Source organism: Bos javanicus, chromosome 15, assembly GCF_032452875.1.
Source record: "Bos javanicus breed banteng chromosome 15, ARS-OSU_banteng_1.0, whole genome shotgun sequence".
Lineage (NCBI taxonomy): Eukaryota > Metazoa > Chordata > Mammalia > Artiodactyla > Bovidae > Bos > Bos javanicus.
Genome location: NC_083882.1, coordinates 38513548 through 38532913, shown reverse-complemented (window position 1 = coordinate 38532913; position 19366 = coordinate 38513548). Strand labels below are relative to the sequence as shown.

At 40.4% G+C, this 19366-nt stretch overlaps 1 protein-coding gene across 1 annotated transcript in view; it reads right to left on the bottom strand.

Moving 5' to 3' along the window:
• Positions 1-19366, bottom strand: part of RRAS2 (RAS related 2) — a 77704-nt gene that overhangs the window by 11280 nt on the left and 47058 nt on the right. The window contains exons 2-4 of the mRNA XM_061440733.1: positions 2036-2123; positions 1029-1131; positions 749-857 (exon numbers count right to left, since the gene is read on the bottom strand). Coding sequence (XP_061296717.1) covers positions 749-857; positions 1029-1131; positions 2036-2123 — 300 coding nt within the window. The remainder of the gene's footprint in view (positions 1-748; positions 858-1028; positions 1132-2035; positions 2124-19366) is intronic.

The following is a 19366-nucleotide window of genomic DNA, read 5'->3' as shown; positions in this document are numbered from 1 at the left end:
AGAGGAGTGGCCAATATATACCAAAAATTTTAAAAATCAAATGTGAAATAATTGGGTAAAGAACAAATGAGTATAAATAAGCTTGCAACGAAATACTAAAAATATTATTTTCCTGCAGGTTATTGGGCAGTTAGAGCTGCCCATGTGATTAACAGGACTTAGGAAAAATTCAAATTCTGTCATTTAAATTAAAGTCATTCTCTAAATGAGGTAATTCAGCATTAACACTGAATTAAGCTACCCGGGTGACCCAGATGGTAAAGCATACTCCTGCAATGCAGGAGACCTGGGTTTGATCCCCAGGTTGGGAAGATTCCCTAGAGGAGGGCATGGCAGCCCACTCCAGTATTCTCGCCTGGAGAATTCCATGGACAGAGGAGCCTGGTGGACTACAGTCCATGGGGTCACAAAGAGTCGGACACGACTGAGCGACTAAGCACAGCACAGGGGTAATTTTAAGAGTATGTAAATTAGAGCTGTAGGTCTTACCTTAGAAATTATAACATGTGAATGGAGCTGGTATAAAATACCTGCAGGTTTACAGTCCACTGAAGTTCTGTGTAATATGTAAAAATTTAATATCCCCAAATCTGCTTCCTTTTAATCTGTCACCTGTTATAGTACTCCCATCAAATCCAGCGTGCCACACTCAGCACAGTGTTTTTGATCACGGCACTTTCTCATTAAATATAGCTGCTCACTTACATAATTACAAATAACTGGTTTCCCAAGAGCAAAACCCTCTCACCTGTCTCTGATGATCCAGATCTGCTTTATTACCAATTAAAATCATTGGAAACTCATCACGATCCTTTACTCTGAGAATCTGTCTTTGAAACTTATAGATTTCTTCAAAACTAAAAACAAAAACAAATTCATTAATTTGGTCAAATATCAGAATTCAGACTCCCCTGTCCCATTTAGTACTTTCTTACTTTTCCTTTTCCTATACAAACAAGAATGCAAATTTAATGAACAGTGAGCTAGACATGAACAGGAGAGATCTACAGTTAAATATTGATACAAACCTGCCTCTGTCTGTGACTGAAAAGACCAAAAGGAAACCCTCGCCAGTTCTCATATACTGTTCTCTCATAGCTCCAAATTCCTCTTGTCCCGCTGTATCCAGAACTAAAGAAAAAACAAGAAATGTAATGATGTTCATGTGTTCATCTCTCAAAAATGGCTCCCTCACATGGGCAGGCCCAGTTACTGTGAATCCTTTGGAAAACATCACACTTAGTACAATTTTTTAAACAGCATTCCCCTTTTAGTACTTTATTTTCAATGCTAAAGACAAATGTATTCTAATGGCAGACAGTTGCAGAGTTATCTTCATCAGTGCAGGTTGATTTCGTAGTTAGAATACATTAGCATAGCAATGACAAGGTTATAAATATAAAATTCATATAGGCAGACAGAGTCAGATAACTTCTGAAGTCACTTGGATGTTTACCTCCTCTATGAAAAGAACTGAAAAAGATACCTGTAAATTCAAGAAGGAAATGCTGGTGCACCCCACCCCCCAATACCATACTGAATGTACAGGTGCTGAGGTATTCATTGATCTCTGTGAATAAAAGAATCATACAAGTTAAAAGAACAGCCCTTTCTCTTGTGGAGGAGTGGAATGTTTAACCAAGCACAAAACACTATTTGCTAAGGCCTCTGTGCTATAAACTCTAAGCAAGTTAGCAAATATTGAAGCTTTTCTATATTTACTTCACCTGTTTTAGCCTTCATCAAAATGCAGGAAGAGCCAAGACCTCGTTTGTTTTTTCCCCAAATGTCCCAATAAACCCAACTTTAACAAGTTACAGTGACATGACTAATTTTACCTGCTCTCAATCCAGTTGTTTTACATTACATTTAAATTGCCTAACATGTAGATTCATCAATTAAAACTAATGAAAAAGATGAACTTATATTCAAGATCATCTAACATTTCAACTGTAGGTATTTAACCTAGCAAAACTTCAAAGGTTACTTAAAAAAATATGATACATGAACCATTAAATAAAAGAAGATTACTTACTGTCTAGCCGGGCTGCCCGGTCATCTATCACACACTGCTTTGTGTAGGAATCCTCGATGGTTGGATCATAATCCGTTACAAAATAAGACTGTAAGAAAAATAACATAATTTTAAAATTTATGCTTACTTGCCCAAGTACCAACATAACTTTACCCAGAACTCATCAAAATATTTTCACTGTATTAAAGTGTATCCTACTATGTCAATTCCCTATTGAATGAAATCTATTCACAGCAGCTTCCAAGTGGAGAAAGGATACTAAACATCTCTGAATTTTCACATCTGAAACATGTAAGAAGACTGTAAAAGCTCTACTGCAGTTTTTTTCCATTTTTCGTAATTAACTTACATACAAGTAAAACTCTGGATTTCAAGTTCCAGAAAAACTAGAAACACACCTATAGCTGTAATTCAGGTCTATCTCCAACCCAAAGGCAGGCATCAGTCCTTAGAACAAACTGTAACAGTTTTGGAACAAAAGAGACAACACGAAGTCTGCCTGCTTCGATGCCTGATCGTCTCTTCACTTTTCTCACACCTTGCCTTAGTTCCCTTTCAGTTGCCTTGTGTATTACCCTAAAGGACATGATTTCAGGATTTTTTTTTAATCTGCATGAATCTCAAACTTATTCTTTCACTGATGTTTTTGTTAGTTTTCCAACTATTTCCTCTTCTGTTAGCAAAGCCACCCAACCATCACCTTATGAAGTCATCACCAGAAGGAGGGCAGTTAAGGCAGCAGAGGAAGACGGGAGGAGTCCTAGCAAATCACTTAATGTTTGATTATTACATTTCACAATCTTTTTAAAAGATTTTAAAAAGAAACCAGAAACACACATCTAAAAGACAACTGATTTCCCCTTCATCCAGAAGGGCGCTGCCTAGGACACTGATGTCAGTTCTGAGTGTCTCCCTTACTCTCCCTCTTGACTGGCCTCCTCAAAGCCTATTTTGCCACTAACTCATCACAAAATCTGAGGGATGACTTGGAGGAAGGCAGCTTAATGCTAGAAATGAGTGCTGAAGGTGTTCAGTCATTCTACAAGCAAGGGCTCCTGGAAACTGGACCTGCTGGCTCCAGGGACACATCGTTCTGAAGAGACAACCCTGCATGGTGAGCTGTGCACAAACCAAAAAGCTACTTAAAAGTAAGCACTCTGAACAGGGCAGCAAAGAAACTCCTCGTATGGGGGCAGAGGGGGAGGGGACAAGGACTAATCTGCTTGCTACCCTGACTTTACATATTTATTTTAATTTTAAATGATACTTCCTATTTTTTATTTGTATTTTTGGAGTAACTTTAGTTATATAGAATTTAGCTGTAATTCTATTTCCCTTTTGGTGGCTTCATTTAAATGATCAAATGGCCAACATCAGTTGGATCATCAAAAAAGCAAGAGAGTTCCAGAAAAACATCTTCTTCTGTTTTACTGACTACACCAAAGCCTTTGACTGTGTGGATCACAATAAACTGTGGAAAATTCTTAATAACATGGGAATACAAGACCACCTGACCTGTATGCAGGTCAAGAAGCAACAATTAGAACTGGACATGAAATAACAGACTGGTTCCAAACCGGGAAAGGAGTATGTCAAGGCTGTTTATTGTCACCCTGCTCATTTAACTTAAATGCAGAGTACCTCATGAGAAACGCTGGGCTGGAAGAAGCAAAAGCTGGAATCAAGATTGCCAAGAGAAATATCGATAACCTCACATATGTAGATGACACCACCCTTATGGCAGAAAGTGAAGAGGAAATAAAAAGCCTCTTGATGAAAGTGAAAGAGGAGAGTGAAAAAGTGGGCTTAAAGCTCAACATTCAGAAAACGAAGATCATGGCATCTGGTCCCATCACTTCACGGCAAATAGATGGAGAAACAATAGCAACAGTGAAAGACTTTATTTTTCTGGGCTCCAAAATCACTGCAGATGGTGACTGCAGCCATGAAATTAAAAGACGCTTACTCCTTAGAAGAAAAGCTACAACCAACTTAGAGAGCATATTAAAAAGCAGAGACATTACTTTACCAACAAACGTCCATCTAGTCAAAGCTATGGTTTTTCCAGTAGTCATGTATGGATATGAGAGTTGGACTACAAAGAAAGCTGAGTGCTGAAGAATTGATGCTTTGGAACTGTGGTATTGGAGAAGACTTTTGAGAGTCCCCTAGACTGCAAGGAGATCCAACCAGTCCCTCCTAAAGGAAATCAGTCCTGAATACTCATTGGAAGGACTGATGCTGAAGCTGAAACTCCCAATACTTTGGCCACCTGATGCAAGAACTGACTCATTTGAAAAGACTCTGGTGCTGGGCAAGATTGAAGGTGGGAGGAAAAGGGGGACAACAGAGGATGAGATGGTTGGATGGTATCACCGACTCAATGAACAGGAGTCTGAGTAAGCTCTGGCGGGTGGTGATGGATAGGGAAGCCTGGCATGCTACAGTCCATAGGGTCGCAAAGAGTCGGACATGACTGTGTGACTGAACTGAACTGATTTTTTTTTTTTTTAATTACCAACAGGAGGGGCTTTGAGTAGAAAGCCATTTCCATCACCACCCCATCCCCATTTTAAAATAAACAGATATCAAAACAATCTTTGAACTGACTCTCTGGAACCCACATCTCTTCTAAAAGTAAATACAACTGGCAACATATTCTTTGTACCCACTATTCTAAACAACACAGAAAGCAGTCTTTCACCAAACAACCTGGATAAAGCACAGTATTTAAATCTTAAGTTTCCTGAAACATGTTTCTCCACAGTAACCTGACACTTGCTGCCATGCTTTCATCTTGTAAAACCTAAGCTTCGTTGACGACTCCCAAGTTATCCCTTAATGTGCCAAAATGACCCTCCCAGTTTGTCTGAAAACACAATGGACAAATATTAAGTATATTTTTTTCAAATGTTCAAGTCATGTATGACTTCCGCTGTGATGGGTTTCTTTGCATTGTGATACCAAATTAAGAAAATAACACATATAGAGGACTGTTGGTTTAAGCAACGCTGAGGACAATTGTTTTTCCTTTCTGTGACTATGGAAGTTACATATTTTCTTTAGATGTCTTGGCTCTTGAAATACAATCTTAATGTTATAAGAATTTTGCCTCTTCACCAAGACTGGCATGCATTTATCCCACTCATTAATGTTTAATATGAGTTAACTGTTGCAATTTCTGGGTATTTAGGTCTACATTTCATCTTTGCTATGTCCTATTTTCAAAATTTGCAGAGACCTTGCTATATATAGATTTTAAAGAACCATCTTCACTAAAAGCATCATCACCCCTCATAAGAGATCCATCTTAAGGAACATTACTCTGTAACATAACCAAAGACCCATTTCCCTCTCACAATTCTAATAAGCCACAGGTCATAATGCGCCTAAAACTAGCATTCATCCTGTGCAGGTAGGAAAGATAAATCATCACCTCCTATCCCAAAGACTTAATATTTTTGTTACTTAAACTTGGGTCCCAGATATTTGAGGCAGCAGATCACCAACAGGAGATCAATCTCTGGTGATGGAGAGTGCTGGATTTAATTCTAACTCTACTTTCTAGCTGTGGAACCTAAGGCAAATTACCTCTTTAACCTTCAGCATCTGTAAAACAGGATAGTAACACAACCCCATGGAAAGGATAAAATGAAGTAAAGAATATAAAGTGCCAACACACACTGATGACTAATAAATGTTGGTCAGTGTATTGTTCTGTCATGTAGTTAAATGGTATGAACTAGAGTTTTTGTTCAACTGAAAACATGACCTAATACCAGGAACGGCTATTGTAATTTCAATCCTAGTTATACCAGACTAGACTTGTTTTCCAAAATGCTGTGAATCAAGATAAAAGCTCCCCATCTGAAGTTCTGGAAATATTTCTTTGGACTTCAGCAGTAATTACACAAGTATATATAACACATATGTAAAAACTCACCGAGCTGTACATTTAAGGTATGTGCATTTTGTATGTGTACAAACTACTCCTCTATAAAATATATTAATGGTTCCCCGTTGTTTCTAGGAATCAGCACTTTCTTTACACAGTTCACAAAGCTCTCCAGTTTGATGTGTGTTGTTCACCAAAGTGGTATTCTTCACTACCTGAATCCCTTCTGCCGATTGCTCTTGCTCTTGGTTTCATTCACTTGTTCAACAATCATTTATGGGGCATCCCTGGTGGCTCAGATGGTAAAGAATCCGCCTGCAATGCAAGAGACTTGGGTTCGATCCCTGGGTTGGGAAGATCCCCTGGAGGAGGACATGGCAACCCACTCCAGTATTCTTGCCTGGAGAAACCCATGGACAGAGAAGCCCGGCAGGCTATGGTCCATTGGGTTGCAAAGAGTTAGACATGACTGAGCGACTAAGCACAGCACAGGGACAAGGTCCCTACTTACACAGGAACCCACTGCTTTTTACACACCTAGCAACTGTGTTGTAATTGGGACAAGGGGAATGGGGAGTATTAAAGGTATTGGCCCAAGAACAGAAATTAGCAGGAAATGCCAGTAACATGCTTGTTCAGAAGGCAACCAAGTGTAAGCAGGTAATGCTGCAGGAATACATAGTAACTGTGTATGCCTTCACTTATAGAGTCCCAGCAATTGAAGAGAAAACAGTCTCTCCCCTGAGGCTGAAAAAAGTTACCAACAGCCCCAGACAGATATTTTGTAGCAGAAAACAAGGCGAAAAAATACAGTCTTGCATTGTGGAAGACAGCAGAGGCTCCGGAAGGGCAGTGGACTATAGAGTTCAGCCCACTGAGAGGAGGAGTGAGAGTCACAGGTGCAGAAAGCAGTACGCTTTCCTGAAATCACAGGAAAAGATGCATGGAGAAGGATCCCAACTAGAGAAAGGAATACCTCTTTTCAATAGGTGGGATGCCTTCCAGGTAATAAGAAGGGCAAATGTGGACTTAAGTCTCTTTAGGGTTGCTCGGAATTATGGAGAAAAGCTTAAGATTAGGGAAGCTGTCCCATTCAGACAGGGAGATTTTCCCTGATAAAATATGGTCTGAGTAGGACTGTCCAAACCATAACAAATAGTGATAGCTAGCGATGTTTTTCCTGCCGCACAATAAATAGAAGCTCTACTTAACTTAAGAGAACTGCCACTTCATTCTTTTCCCATTCAAACGAGCTGCCTTAAGGAAGATAAGGAGGGGACTGGGAGGAAAGAAAATAAGCTGATGTAACTTCTGCAATTAGTGGCAGAAGTGACAAGTCACTCTCCAGGCACCAAGGTCCTGGTGAAAATGCAATTCCCAAACACTGCCACGGAGCGGTGCCTGGTCTACATCCTGGGACGGGTAATGAATTTCCTGGAGAATTTGGGAAACTCAGAAAACCCAGCTCACTGGTTCAAGTCCAGTGAGCTTAGACCTAAGGTGCCACTGGGGAGCTGTAAACAAGTGCCAGGGCATTTCTGAGCACAGCAGTGTTCTTCGGAGTCCTCTAAACTCACGGGGTCAGAAAGAGGAGGGGAAAGGGAGACAGCAGGGGAAGGAAACTGGTTAAACAGTGTGGGAAAACCTCGACAACTCCCGAATCTGGGTAATGTGTATACAAGAATATATTATAGTGATCACTATATAATTATACACTGCATATATTATTAAAAAAATTTTTTTAAATCTGGTGCTGGTACGTTAAAAACTACATGAAGGGTCAAATCAAAGGAAGAATATACTAGATCCTTTTTAATCCTAAGCTTTCCCCTCACTCTACTCAAGACCAACTAACTCACCTAGAAACCTAATGATTTTTTTTTGGTCAGAATATCTTGTAGTTCTCTTTATATTTTATTTTTTCTCTTTCACTGTCCATCATTCCTTCAACCTGACTGGAATACAAGCTCTATGAGGACAGATTTTTGTCAGAGGTAGAGTGGACTTGCCTGATGTTTAAAGATCAAATGGATCCAGCACTAAAATCAAGTTTCCAGGCTTTCTGGCCAACACTCCTGCTCTACTCACCCTCTCTGGAGGTACAGCCCACTCATTCTCATCCTCCATTCCTGCTTCCACTGCTCCCATTTTTTTTAAAAAAATGAAATATCCTCAATCAATAACAGGAGTCATCATTTATTAAGCATCTGCTTTGTGACATGCAGTTTAAAAATGATACACATAAACTTTTCCTAAAGATTCTTCAGATATGTATTTCCCTCTTAAATTTTTAAGTGAGGCACAGACTACCTTTTCCAGGTCACCCAGCTAGCTAATAAGGAGAACTACGATTTAAGTTCAGGTCTTATCCTAATGAATGCTTTAGAATTCTTGCTATTTAATATAATTCATAAGATTTCAAATCTTTTATTCCTTTATTGGCCTATAAAACAAGGAGTAAAAGTACCAGGAAAAATACGAAACAAGGAAAACCGAGACTAACAACTACACGGTTCCATTCTTTCCTTTCTTGTGGTCCTGTTCACCTCCGCCCTGTATACATGGTATACATAAAGCTTGATATGTATATATTTCCAAATCACAACTTTTAACAGTAAGACAGTATATTCAAAGTTGGGAAAATCCAAACTATCCTCACCTTAAAGGGTAGGAGGAATTCAGAGCATATTGAGGTCGTTTTCTGGTTAAAGAGTTGGAGGCCTTGCAAAAGAAAGTAAGTGGTTTGGGGTTCGGTTAGTATTCCCATCTTACAGTCAAGGAAACTGAGGTTCAGGCAGGTTAAATGAGGTGCTCCAGTTCCCCACAGCTGGTAAAGGGGGTAGCACTGTATTCTGGTCCGTCCGACTTGCACCTCCAGCTCTTCCCACTTCACCCTACTGCCTCCCTGCACATCAGGATCCTTGGCACAGTGGGCCAGGATGAGCAGGAAGAGGAGAGCGGCACACACGGCCTCACTGGTGATCGCACCTCTCCAGTCCCTGGGGCAGCTCTGAGCAGCCCTCACCCCTTCCTTTCTGGTTTGCCTTTTCCCTCATCCTGAAGTGGGCCCTGGAATATGCCTTAGAGATGTTAGAGATGTATACCTCCTAATTGCTCATCTTTTCATGTTTGTATATATGTGTTAGTCACTCTGTCATGTCCAACTCTTTGCAACTCCCTGGACTGCAGCCCACCAGGCTCCTCTGTCCATGAAATTCTCCAGGCAAGAATACTGGAATGGGTAGCCATTCCCTTCTCCAGGGGATCTTCCCAACCCAGGGACTGAACCTGGATCTCCTGCATTGCAGGCAGATTCTTTACCACCTGAGCCACCAAGGAAACCCAGTATATATGAATGTGTGTACACATGGATGTATAAATCAAACACTGAGCTAATAAACTCAGTGTATTATAAGCAGAAAACTTTCTTCAAAGCCCTTCTGTGGGTAAGCTTTTCCTTGCAATTTAATGAGATCTGAGGTAAATCTCCTAATTTTTTCTAATCGTTCAATTATAAATGCTCTTCAATTACTTTCAGCCCAAAGAACATTATGGTTTCAATAATTAAGGTGGCCAGTCAGCAAGCGAAAAGATGTTCAATATCACTAATTATTAGAGAAATGCAAATCAAAAATACAATGAGGTACCACTTCACACCAGTTGGAATGGTCATCATTAAAAAGTCTACAAATAACAACTACTGGAGAGGTCTGAAGAAAAGGGAAACCTCCCATACTGTTGGTTGGAATGTAAGTTAGTACAGCCACTGTCAAAACAGTATGGAGGTTACTCAGAAAACTAAAAATAGAATTACCATGTGATCCAGCAATCCTACTTCTAGGAATATACACAGACGAAACTATAATTCAAAAAGATACATGCATCCCTATGTTTATAGCAACACTATTCACAAGAGCCAAAAAAAAAAAAACACAGAAACAACCTAAATGTCCATCAACAGGTGAATGAATAAAGAAGATGCAGTACATATATACAATGCAATACTACTCCGCCATAAAAAAGAATGCCACGTGCAGCAACATGAATACAACAAGAGACTATAGCACTGTGAAGTAAGCCAGAAAGAGAAGGACAAATACTATATGATATCGCTTAAATGTGGAATCTAAACTATGGCACAAATGAACCTATCTACAAAACAGAAACAGGGGCTTCCACGCTGGTTTCAGTGGCTAAGACTCTGAGCTCCTAATGCAGGTGGCCCACGTTCGACCCCTGGTCAGGGAACTAGATCCCACATGCTGCAACTAAGAACCTCCTTCTCGTGGCGCAATGAAGATCGAAGGTCCTGTGTGCTGCAATTAATACCCTGTGTGGCCAAATAAATAAAACATTAAAAAAAAAAAAAAAAAAAACAGACTGAGAGACTATAGACTTGTGGTTGCCAAATGGGGGCAGGAGAAAGGCTGGGAATTTGACGTTGGAAGATACACGATTACATTTAGAATGGATCAACAAGGTCCCAAAGTACAGCATAGGAAACTATATTCAATATCCTATGAAATCATAATTTGATGTTGTTCAGTCACTCAATTGTGTTGGATTTTTTGCAACCCCATGGACTGCAGCACGCCAGGCTTCCCTATCCATCACCAACTCTCCGAGCTTGCTCAAACGCATGTGCATTGAGTCAATGATGCCATTCAGTCATATCATCCCCTTCTCCTGCCTTCAATCTTTCCCAGCATCACCCGACTTCTAATGAGTCAGCTCTTCCCATCAGGTAGCTGAAGTATTGGAGCTTCAGGCTCAGTATCAGTCCTTCCAATGAATATTCAGGTTTTATTTCCTTAAGGATTGACTGGTTTGATCTCCTTGCAGTCCAAGGGACTCTCAAGAGTCTTCTCCAGCACCATAGTTCCAAAGCATCAATTCTTAGGAGTTCAGCCTTCTTTAGGGACCAACTCTCACATCCATACATGACTATTGGAAAAATCGTTAACTTTGACTAGACGGACCTTTGTTGGTAATGTGTCTGCTTTTTAATATGCTGTCTACGTTGGTCATAGCTTTTCTTCCAAGGAGCAAGTGTCTTTTTATTTCAAATCTGCAGTGATTTTGGAGCCCAAGAAAATAAAGTTCATCATTGTTTCCATTGTTTCCCCATCTATTCGACATGAAGTGATGGGACTGGATGCCATGTTCTTACTTTTTTGAATGTTGAATTTTAAGCCAACTTTTTCACTCTCCTCTTTCATCAAGAGACTCTCTAGTTCTTCTTTGCTTTCTACCATAAGGGTGATATCATCTGCATATCTGAAGTTATTGATATTTCTCCTGGCAATCTTGATTCCAGCTTGTGTGTCATCCAGCCCGGCATTTCGCATGATGTTCTTTGCATATAAGTTAAATAAGCAGGGTGACAATATACAGCCTTGATGTACTCCTTTCCCAATTTGGAACCAGTCCATTTTTTCTTGACCTGCATACAGATTTCTCAGGAAGCAGGTAAAGTGGGCCTGGTATTCCCATCTCTTGAAGAATTTTCCACAGTTTCTTGTGATCCACACAGTCAAAGGCTTTAGTGTAGTCAATGGAGCAGAAGTAGATGTTTTTCTGGAATTCTCTTGCTTTTTCTATGATCCAACGGATGTTGGCAATTTGATCTCTGGTTCCTCTGCCTTTTCTAAATCCATCTTGAACATTTGGAAGTTCTCAGTCCACTTACTGTTGAAGCCTGGCTTGGAGAATTTTGAGCATTACTTCGCTAGCATGTGAAATAAGTGCAACTGTGAGGTAGTTTGAACATTCTTTGGCATTGTCTTTCTCTGGGATTGGAATGAAAACTGACCTTTTCCAGTCCTGTGGCCACTGCTGAGTTTTCCAAATTTGCTGGCAAATTAAGTAAAGCACTTTCACACCATCATCTTTTAGGATTTGAAATAGATTAGCACGAATTCTATTGCCTCCACTAACTTTATTCGTAGTGATGCTTCCTAAGGCCCACTTGACTTCGCACTTCAAGATGTTTGGCTCTAGGTGAGTGATCACATCATCATGGTTATCTGGGTCACTAAGATCTTTGTTATATAGGTCTTTTGTGTATTCTTGCGACCTCTTAGTATCTTCTGCTTCTGTTAGGTCCATACCATTTCTATTCTTTATTGTGCCCATCTTTGCATGAAATGTTCCCTTGGCATCTCTGATTTTCTTGAAGAGATCTCTAGTCTTTCTCATTCTATTGTTTTCCTCTATTTCTTGCATTGATCATTTAGGAAGGTTTTCTTATCTCTGTGTGTCTGTGAAACTGCTTGCTCTTCTGTGAACCCATCTGCATTCAGATGGGTTGATCTTTCTCCTTTGCCTTTTGCTTCTCTTCTTTTCTCAGCTATTTGTAAGGCCTCCTCAAACAACCACTTTGCCTTTTTGCATTTCATTTTCTTGGCAATAGTTGTGATCACTGCCTCCTGTACAACATTATGAATCTCTGTCCATAGTTCTTCAGGCATTCTGTCTACCAGATCTAATCCCTTGAATCTATTTGTCACTTCCATTGTATAATCATAAGGGATTTAAGTCATACCTTAGTGGCCTAGTAGTTTTCCCCACTTTCTTCAATTTAAGTCTGAATTTTGCAATAAGGAGTTTATGATCTCAGCACAATCAGCTCCCGGTCTTGGTTTTGCTGACTGTATAGAGCTTCTCCATCTTCGGCTGCAAAGAATATAACCAATCTGATTTCAGTATTGACCATCTGGTGATGTCCATGTGTAGAGTCACCTCGTGTGTTGTTGGAAGAGGGTGTGAAATTATAATGGAAAAGAATATTTTAAGAAGAATGTATGTGTATATCTGAGTCACTCTGCTATACAGCAGATTGTCACAACACTGTACACGAATTATACTTCAATTTCAAAAACTGAAAAAAAATATTTAGATGTCTAGTACAACGTCTTGGGATTCTCTGGTGGCTCAGTGGTAAAGAATCCACCTGCCAATTCAGGAGATGTGAGTTTGACCCCTGGGTCAGGAAGATCCCCTGGAGAAGGAAATAGCAATCCACTCTAATATTTTTGCCTGGGAAATCCCATGGACAGAGGAGCCTGGCGGGCTGCAGTCCATGGGGTGGCAAAAGAGTCAGACACAACTTATCAACTAAACAACAACACAGTACAACATCTTAATTACATCAGTCAATACTCTTCTAAAATTAAAGTTTCTTTCTCTCCGTTCTACACAGAGCTGAGAGTTTTGTGATTGGACTGGGGTAGAGGGATAATTTTGGAGAAGGCAATGGCACCCCACTCCAGTACTCTCGCCTGGAAAATCCCATGGACGGAGGAGCCTGGTAGGCAGCAGTCCATGGGGTTGAAAAGAGTCAGACACGCACTGGAGAAGGAAATGGCAACCCACTCCAGTGTTCTTGCCTGGAGAATCCCAGGGACGGGGGAGCCTAGTGGGCTGCTGTCTATGGGGTCGCACAGAGTCGGACACAACTGAAGCCACTTAGCAGCAGTAGCAGCAGAGGGATATTAAGACCAGTCATCTTCAATTTCCCCGTATTATTATGTATCTTTCCTACTGCCAACAAGACTGCCTCTATCCTGGCTCCTTAGGGGTTGGAAGCTGAAGGAGTAGAGAGAAATAAGGGAGGTTGACAAGGCCTTACCAGTGAGAGCTGATGCCCATGATAACTTTCTCAGGAGGTCCTGCAGGTTTTCCAGAAGAGTACACAAGTGAGACCCTCGACGTGCAATTCTCAGGACATGAGTAAGTCCTGGAACACTCTCAATTCTTGGGGTTCCGAAGGACACCTTCTCCTGACTGACATCATCTTCTAGGCTGCGACACACAGTGTCTCTTTTCAGAAGGTTTTTAAATCTGGTTCCATCCAGAAACTCAGGGGAACCTATTATTGTCTTTTAAAGTGCATACTACTAACTAAACAGTCCTCTTCCTTTCTCTCTGCTCTGCTATCAGTCCACAGATTCGTATACTAATCTTTATGTTCTCCAAACACAAGGGGATACAGGTCAAGTTCTCAGAATGATTCTATTGGAGCTTCCCCCATCATTTGGCTTCAATGAAGGGGGCTTAAGAGAAGCATCCTCTCCACTCCATGGTGCGTAGAGACGGGAAAGGGCAAAGAACACGCCGCTGACGGCTTCCTCTCCAAAAATACCCTTGTCTCAGAACCCTTAATTCTCCACACTTTTACTTCCTGGAAAGTATGGGCTAAATGTGCAAAAGCAATTTAAGGCCGTCTTCTATGCAAGTCCTTGAAATATGAGGGTCACCAAGCAACTACTGCTTTATTCCCAGTCTTTGAGGCTTCCAAAGAAACTAAAATAAGTTAGAGTTCCAGTTAAAACTCTGTTAAATGTGTCCAGCTAGATTTGATGAATCCAAGGCCTGTCTCAAGCTTTTAAGAATTTCTTTGGTGTTAAGCAAGGTACTCTGCACATACATGGTTAGAGCCTCAACATATTTTGCTGTTGGAAAACCCAGTAATTATGAAGGTCATAATGAAGAACTAGGAATCGATTTCTAAGAGCACAGTAAGGTCCTGGTTAGCTATCAGTGGCCTCTGTTTGCTAAAACAGGAGCGGTGCAAATTCCTCTGGTAACACTAGAGAAGACTACAGCAACTTCAGGCAGCTGTAAGCCAGACCGGGCGCTTCCTGGTGTCACTTTTTAACAGCAGCTGTCAAGTCACAGAGAACCTTTGTTCCCTGCAACATCCTCCCTTATTTTTTTTTGTCAAATGTTTCCAATGTGCTTGATATTCCTGCACTTGAGTACATATTTTTGTTCCTGACTGAAATCAGCATTTCACTTAACATGCATAATTACAGAGATCTCCATAATTTATCCTCCAGAATGCTAATGCAGAATAATAAAAACTACCCTAAACCCTACACTCCTTTTAGCTTCTCTTTAACAAAACTTCAGTCAAAGGTGCTGATTGTCTCACTGTCTAGAGCCACCACGTGCCTTTCATGTGACTTCTGTACAATCTCAGTGATGATATCTACACCTCAAGTGAAGTATGTGGCTGCCAATGAATAGGCCTGGTATGCACTACAAAAAGTATGGTACAAAGTCAACTTACAAACTGGTTATATCACAAAAGTTTGCTTCTAAAGTCTGTTATTTGGTGCTCATTTATTTCCCCAGGGAAAAGTTGTTCCAATCTGTGTTTAGGTCCATAGGCCAGACCACAAAAGCTACCACTGAAATATGGTCCTGAGCCAGTGTTAACCCTGAGTCCTAACCTCTGAAGCAGAGTCATCTGGCCCAAGAAGAAATGGGAAGGGAGTTTTGTTTCCTTTCCCAGAGTACAGAGCCAGCCCAAAGCTACACTTAAAAGGAGGAAAAGCTTGTCAAGGGGCATCCCCATGTACACCCAGCCTCTTCATTCTGCCCCAAGTCCCTATTACTACGCTCTTACCCAGGCTTTAGCCTCCTTCTAAAAACATTCTAGGTACAAAACTACTTGCCTTTCTCCCCACTGTTCCTTCCACTCTCAAAGTAAAACTAGCGATTTCCTCATCCAGAGGCACTAGGCAGACAATTATCAGTCCAAATTAGAGAATGCTGCCAGTATGAGACAGCTCACCCTGACCCTGCAGACGTTTTTTCTTTTCAAGAGCAAAACCAATCTCTAGGAACATTTTCAACACTGGTCAAGAAGAAAAGTTTCAGACTCTGGAGGGAAAACTATTCAGGGGTGGGCAAACCACCATTTCATGATGCCAGTTCCCTATACTCTTCACAGCTTTCATCCTTCCAAACCCAAGGCTTTAAAAGCAGGGAAGAAAAAAGAAATGTTTCCCTCTCTCCCCACTCCCCACCACCCTACAACTTTGCCTACCCAATAGGTTAGCTTCATCAGATCACAGAGTTTTCATTCACAGTACCAGTGAGTGATTCTGAAAACTGTCAACAGGAGGAAAAGGGCCGCACACAGCCCTGCCACGGCTACAGCCACGATTCACACACACGAACCACTTGTATGCAAGTCAAGCTCGACTCAGGGGTTGCCTACCTAACCAGATGGTCATCTCTCACTGTTGGCATATTTACAAACCAGTGAGCAACAATAAGCCAGTGGCCTCTATCACAGAGTACGATCAAGTTTATTTCACTTCCCTGAACTTAATAGGTGTTTGCTGTCATTTCTCAATTACTGTAGTCTTATACAGATAACATATAAAGCCTAAATAAAGTTTTAAGGATAAGAATTACCAAAATTTTTAAACTGACCCACTTTCCTGAACACCTTAAACTAACACAATGCTGTAAACCAACTATACTCCAATAAAAGAAAATTTTTAATTAACATTTTTTAAAAGCACAATGATTACTGGCACAGACAAGAATAATAGATAAACAGAGAGAACTATATAAGCCTCACATCATCCCCGTGGGAAATATGAGTAATTCCCAGACATTCTCTTTTTCACACCAAGAAACAAGTTTTTCTTAGTCTTTCAGTTCTTGCCTTGACTGAACCCTGCACTCCTGGAGTTTCCATACCCACCCCTCCTTCCCATCCTCATGACTACTAGTTAGTCAGCCTTCCCTACCTCTAACCTCATGTGGGCCACAGCTGCCTAAACAACATTGTGCTGGCCTCTGTGGGACATTTTAGATGAACAAACTCCTAACCTCCAGGGGCACAAAGCTGTCCAGGCTTAACCTGGGTGCCATCTCGGCATCTTTCTTCTTCATATCCGGGTCTTCCCCACACTGGGAGCCCCTCTGCAGGCTCAGTGCCACCACACAGACCTCAGGGCCATATCAGCTTTAGGCAAGAAGCATTCTCAACTATTACATGGTCCACATTCAGAGTCTCAGCACTGTTAGCTTTGTTAATTGTCTGACCTTGGCACAATACTACAATGCTCATAATTGCTTCTTTTTCATTCCCAAACCCCAGTATCTCCATTTATTCTCCCTTTTAACAGACTTTTCCAATCAACAGGTGTTCCAGTTCATTTAAATTGGGCTTCTTCTACTCTAACTCTTTTCTTATTCTGATGATCTGCTAAGTTACCCACGCTCTTTCTAGAACCAGGGTCTCCTTTTTCTTTGTTTTTAAGAGCATTGTTATAGTTTAGTCACCAAGTCATGTCCAACTCTTTTGTGACCCCATGCACTATAGCTCACCAGGCTCCTCTGTCCATGGCATATCCCAGGCAAGAAATCTGGAGTTGGAGAGAAATCTCGAGTTGGAGAGAAATCTCCAAGGGATCTTCCTGACCCAGGGATCAAACCCGCATCTCTCATTGGCAAATGCGTTCTTCACCACTGAGCCACCAGGGAAGCCCTTTAAGACCATTACTGGGATATAATTCATTTACCATAAAATTCACACCTTTTAAAGTACACTATTCATTAGTTTGCATCAACTTACCAGGTTATGCAGCCACCATCACTAATTCCAGAACCCTTTCACCACCCCAAAAAGGAATCCTATACCCATTAGGAGCCATTTTCCATTTTCCCCATCCCCTGCCATTTCTATGACCACTAAATGACTCATCCACTTTCTGTCTCAATAGCTTTGCCTGTTTGGGACATTTCATATAAATGTAATCATACAATATGTGGTCATTTGTCTCTGGCTTTTTGCACTTAGCATAATGTTTTCAGTGTTCATCCGTGCTGAAACATGTGAGTACTTCACTTCTCATTCCTTTTGATGATATGCCATCATATGGATATACCTCACTGTATTTATCTGTTCATCAGGTAATGGACATTTGAGTCATTTCCACGTTTTGGCTATTATGGACAATGCTGCTATGACCATTCACATACAATCTTTTTGTGTGAACATATGTTCTTTTCTTGGGCATATACTAATAGTGGAATGGTTGGATCATATGGTAACTTAATGTTTAGCTTTTTGAGGAACTGCCAAACTGTTTCCCAAAGTGGCTGTTCCATTTACATTCCCATCAGCAAAGTTCAAGGGCTCTCATTTCTCAAGATCCTCATCATTACTTGTTACTGAAAATGTGTCTTTTTGATTCTATCCATCCTAGTACAAAGCAGTCATCTCTTTACAGTGTTGTTTTTTTTTTTTTTTTTAATTAACTTGTTTTACTTATTGGGTTGGCCAAAGAATTCATTCAGGTTTTTTTGTAAGATGTTACGGGAAAACCCAAATGGACTTTTTTGTCAACCCAATATTTATTTGGCCACAGTGTGGGACACAGAGGATCTCAGCTCCCTGACCAGGGGATTACACCTGCTCCTTCTGCAGTAGAAGCATGGAGTCTTAACCACTGAACCATCAGGAAAGTCCCTCTTTGCAGTTTTGATTGGCATTTCCCCAATGGAACACTGAACATCATTTTACATGCTTATTGGCCATTTGTATATCTTTGGAGAAATGTCTGTCAAACTTTTTCCTACTTTAAAACAATCACGTTAATTTATAAAGTCTTCCTGCCAAAAGTTAATCCATATTTCCTAAATCTCAACCATGGGCCAAAGTCCTATTATTCACCAACAATCTGCCACAATTCCAACTTCTATGTATCACATTTGTGGGTAATATCTGCTCCTGTGTTCCAATCAGTAGCACTCTCCTCCCACTATGTGGTGGATCTGCAATTTCCAATGCCAAACCCACTCCCCTAACACCCATCCACACCCTCTCCAACCCTGAACCTCCTCTGCCTATAGGATGCCCTAGCACAGTTCCCTTGTGGCAGTATTTGCAATCACCCTACTTCATCAAATCTAAGACAGCATCAGTTATAAGACCCTCATTATTTCATATGCCAAGAATGAAAAAAAATGCTAAAACTATGGCACATCTTTCATTATGAAGCATCTCAATGTCAGTACTAAAATGCTGTGTGAGTTAGAATCAATGTGTGGGTTAGAATCAATGAAAGACAGCAGTTCTAGACAACAAGGTTAGTGTTATTCCCACTTTACAGATAGGATCATTGAGACTCGGCAGTTAAGTGACCTGCCAAAGGTCACAAAGTCAGTAGGCTGGTGGAAATCCAAATCCAGGTCTGACTCCAAAGCAATACCGAGCCCATTATACTTCTTTAACCTGTGATATTCACATCAAAGCATACAGCGTGTACCAGTTTAAAAAGAAATGCTGTTACTCTTAAAATGTTACTTTTTTCAATTATAAACTATTGTCAAATAGAAAGAACAGTTAAAAAAAATCTTATTCAAAATGAAAATATTCAATTTCTATGTTAAGAAAAAAAGGTCTAAGTATGGTAATATTAAAAAAAATACAAAAACATATACTCTTTGATCTACCAATTTTACTTAGAGAAATTTATCCTACTGATACATTTGTGTATAAAAATAACGTTATTGAATTGTTCTTAACTTTTAAAAACTGGAAAAATGTAAAATGTCCTTCAGTAAATGACTGGCTAAATTAAGAAACACTCAATGCAAACAATTTTACAAAGAAAAGTAGAAAAATG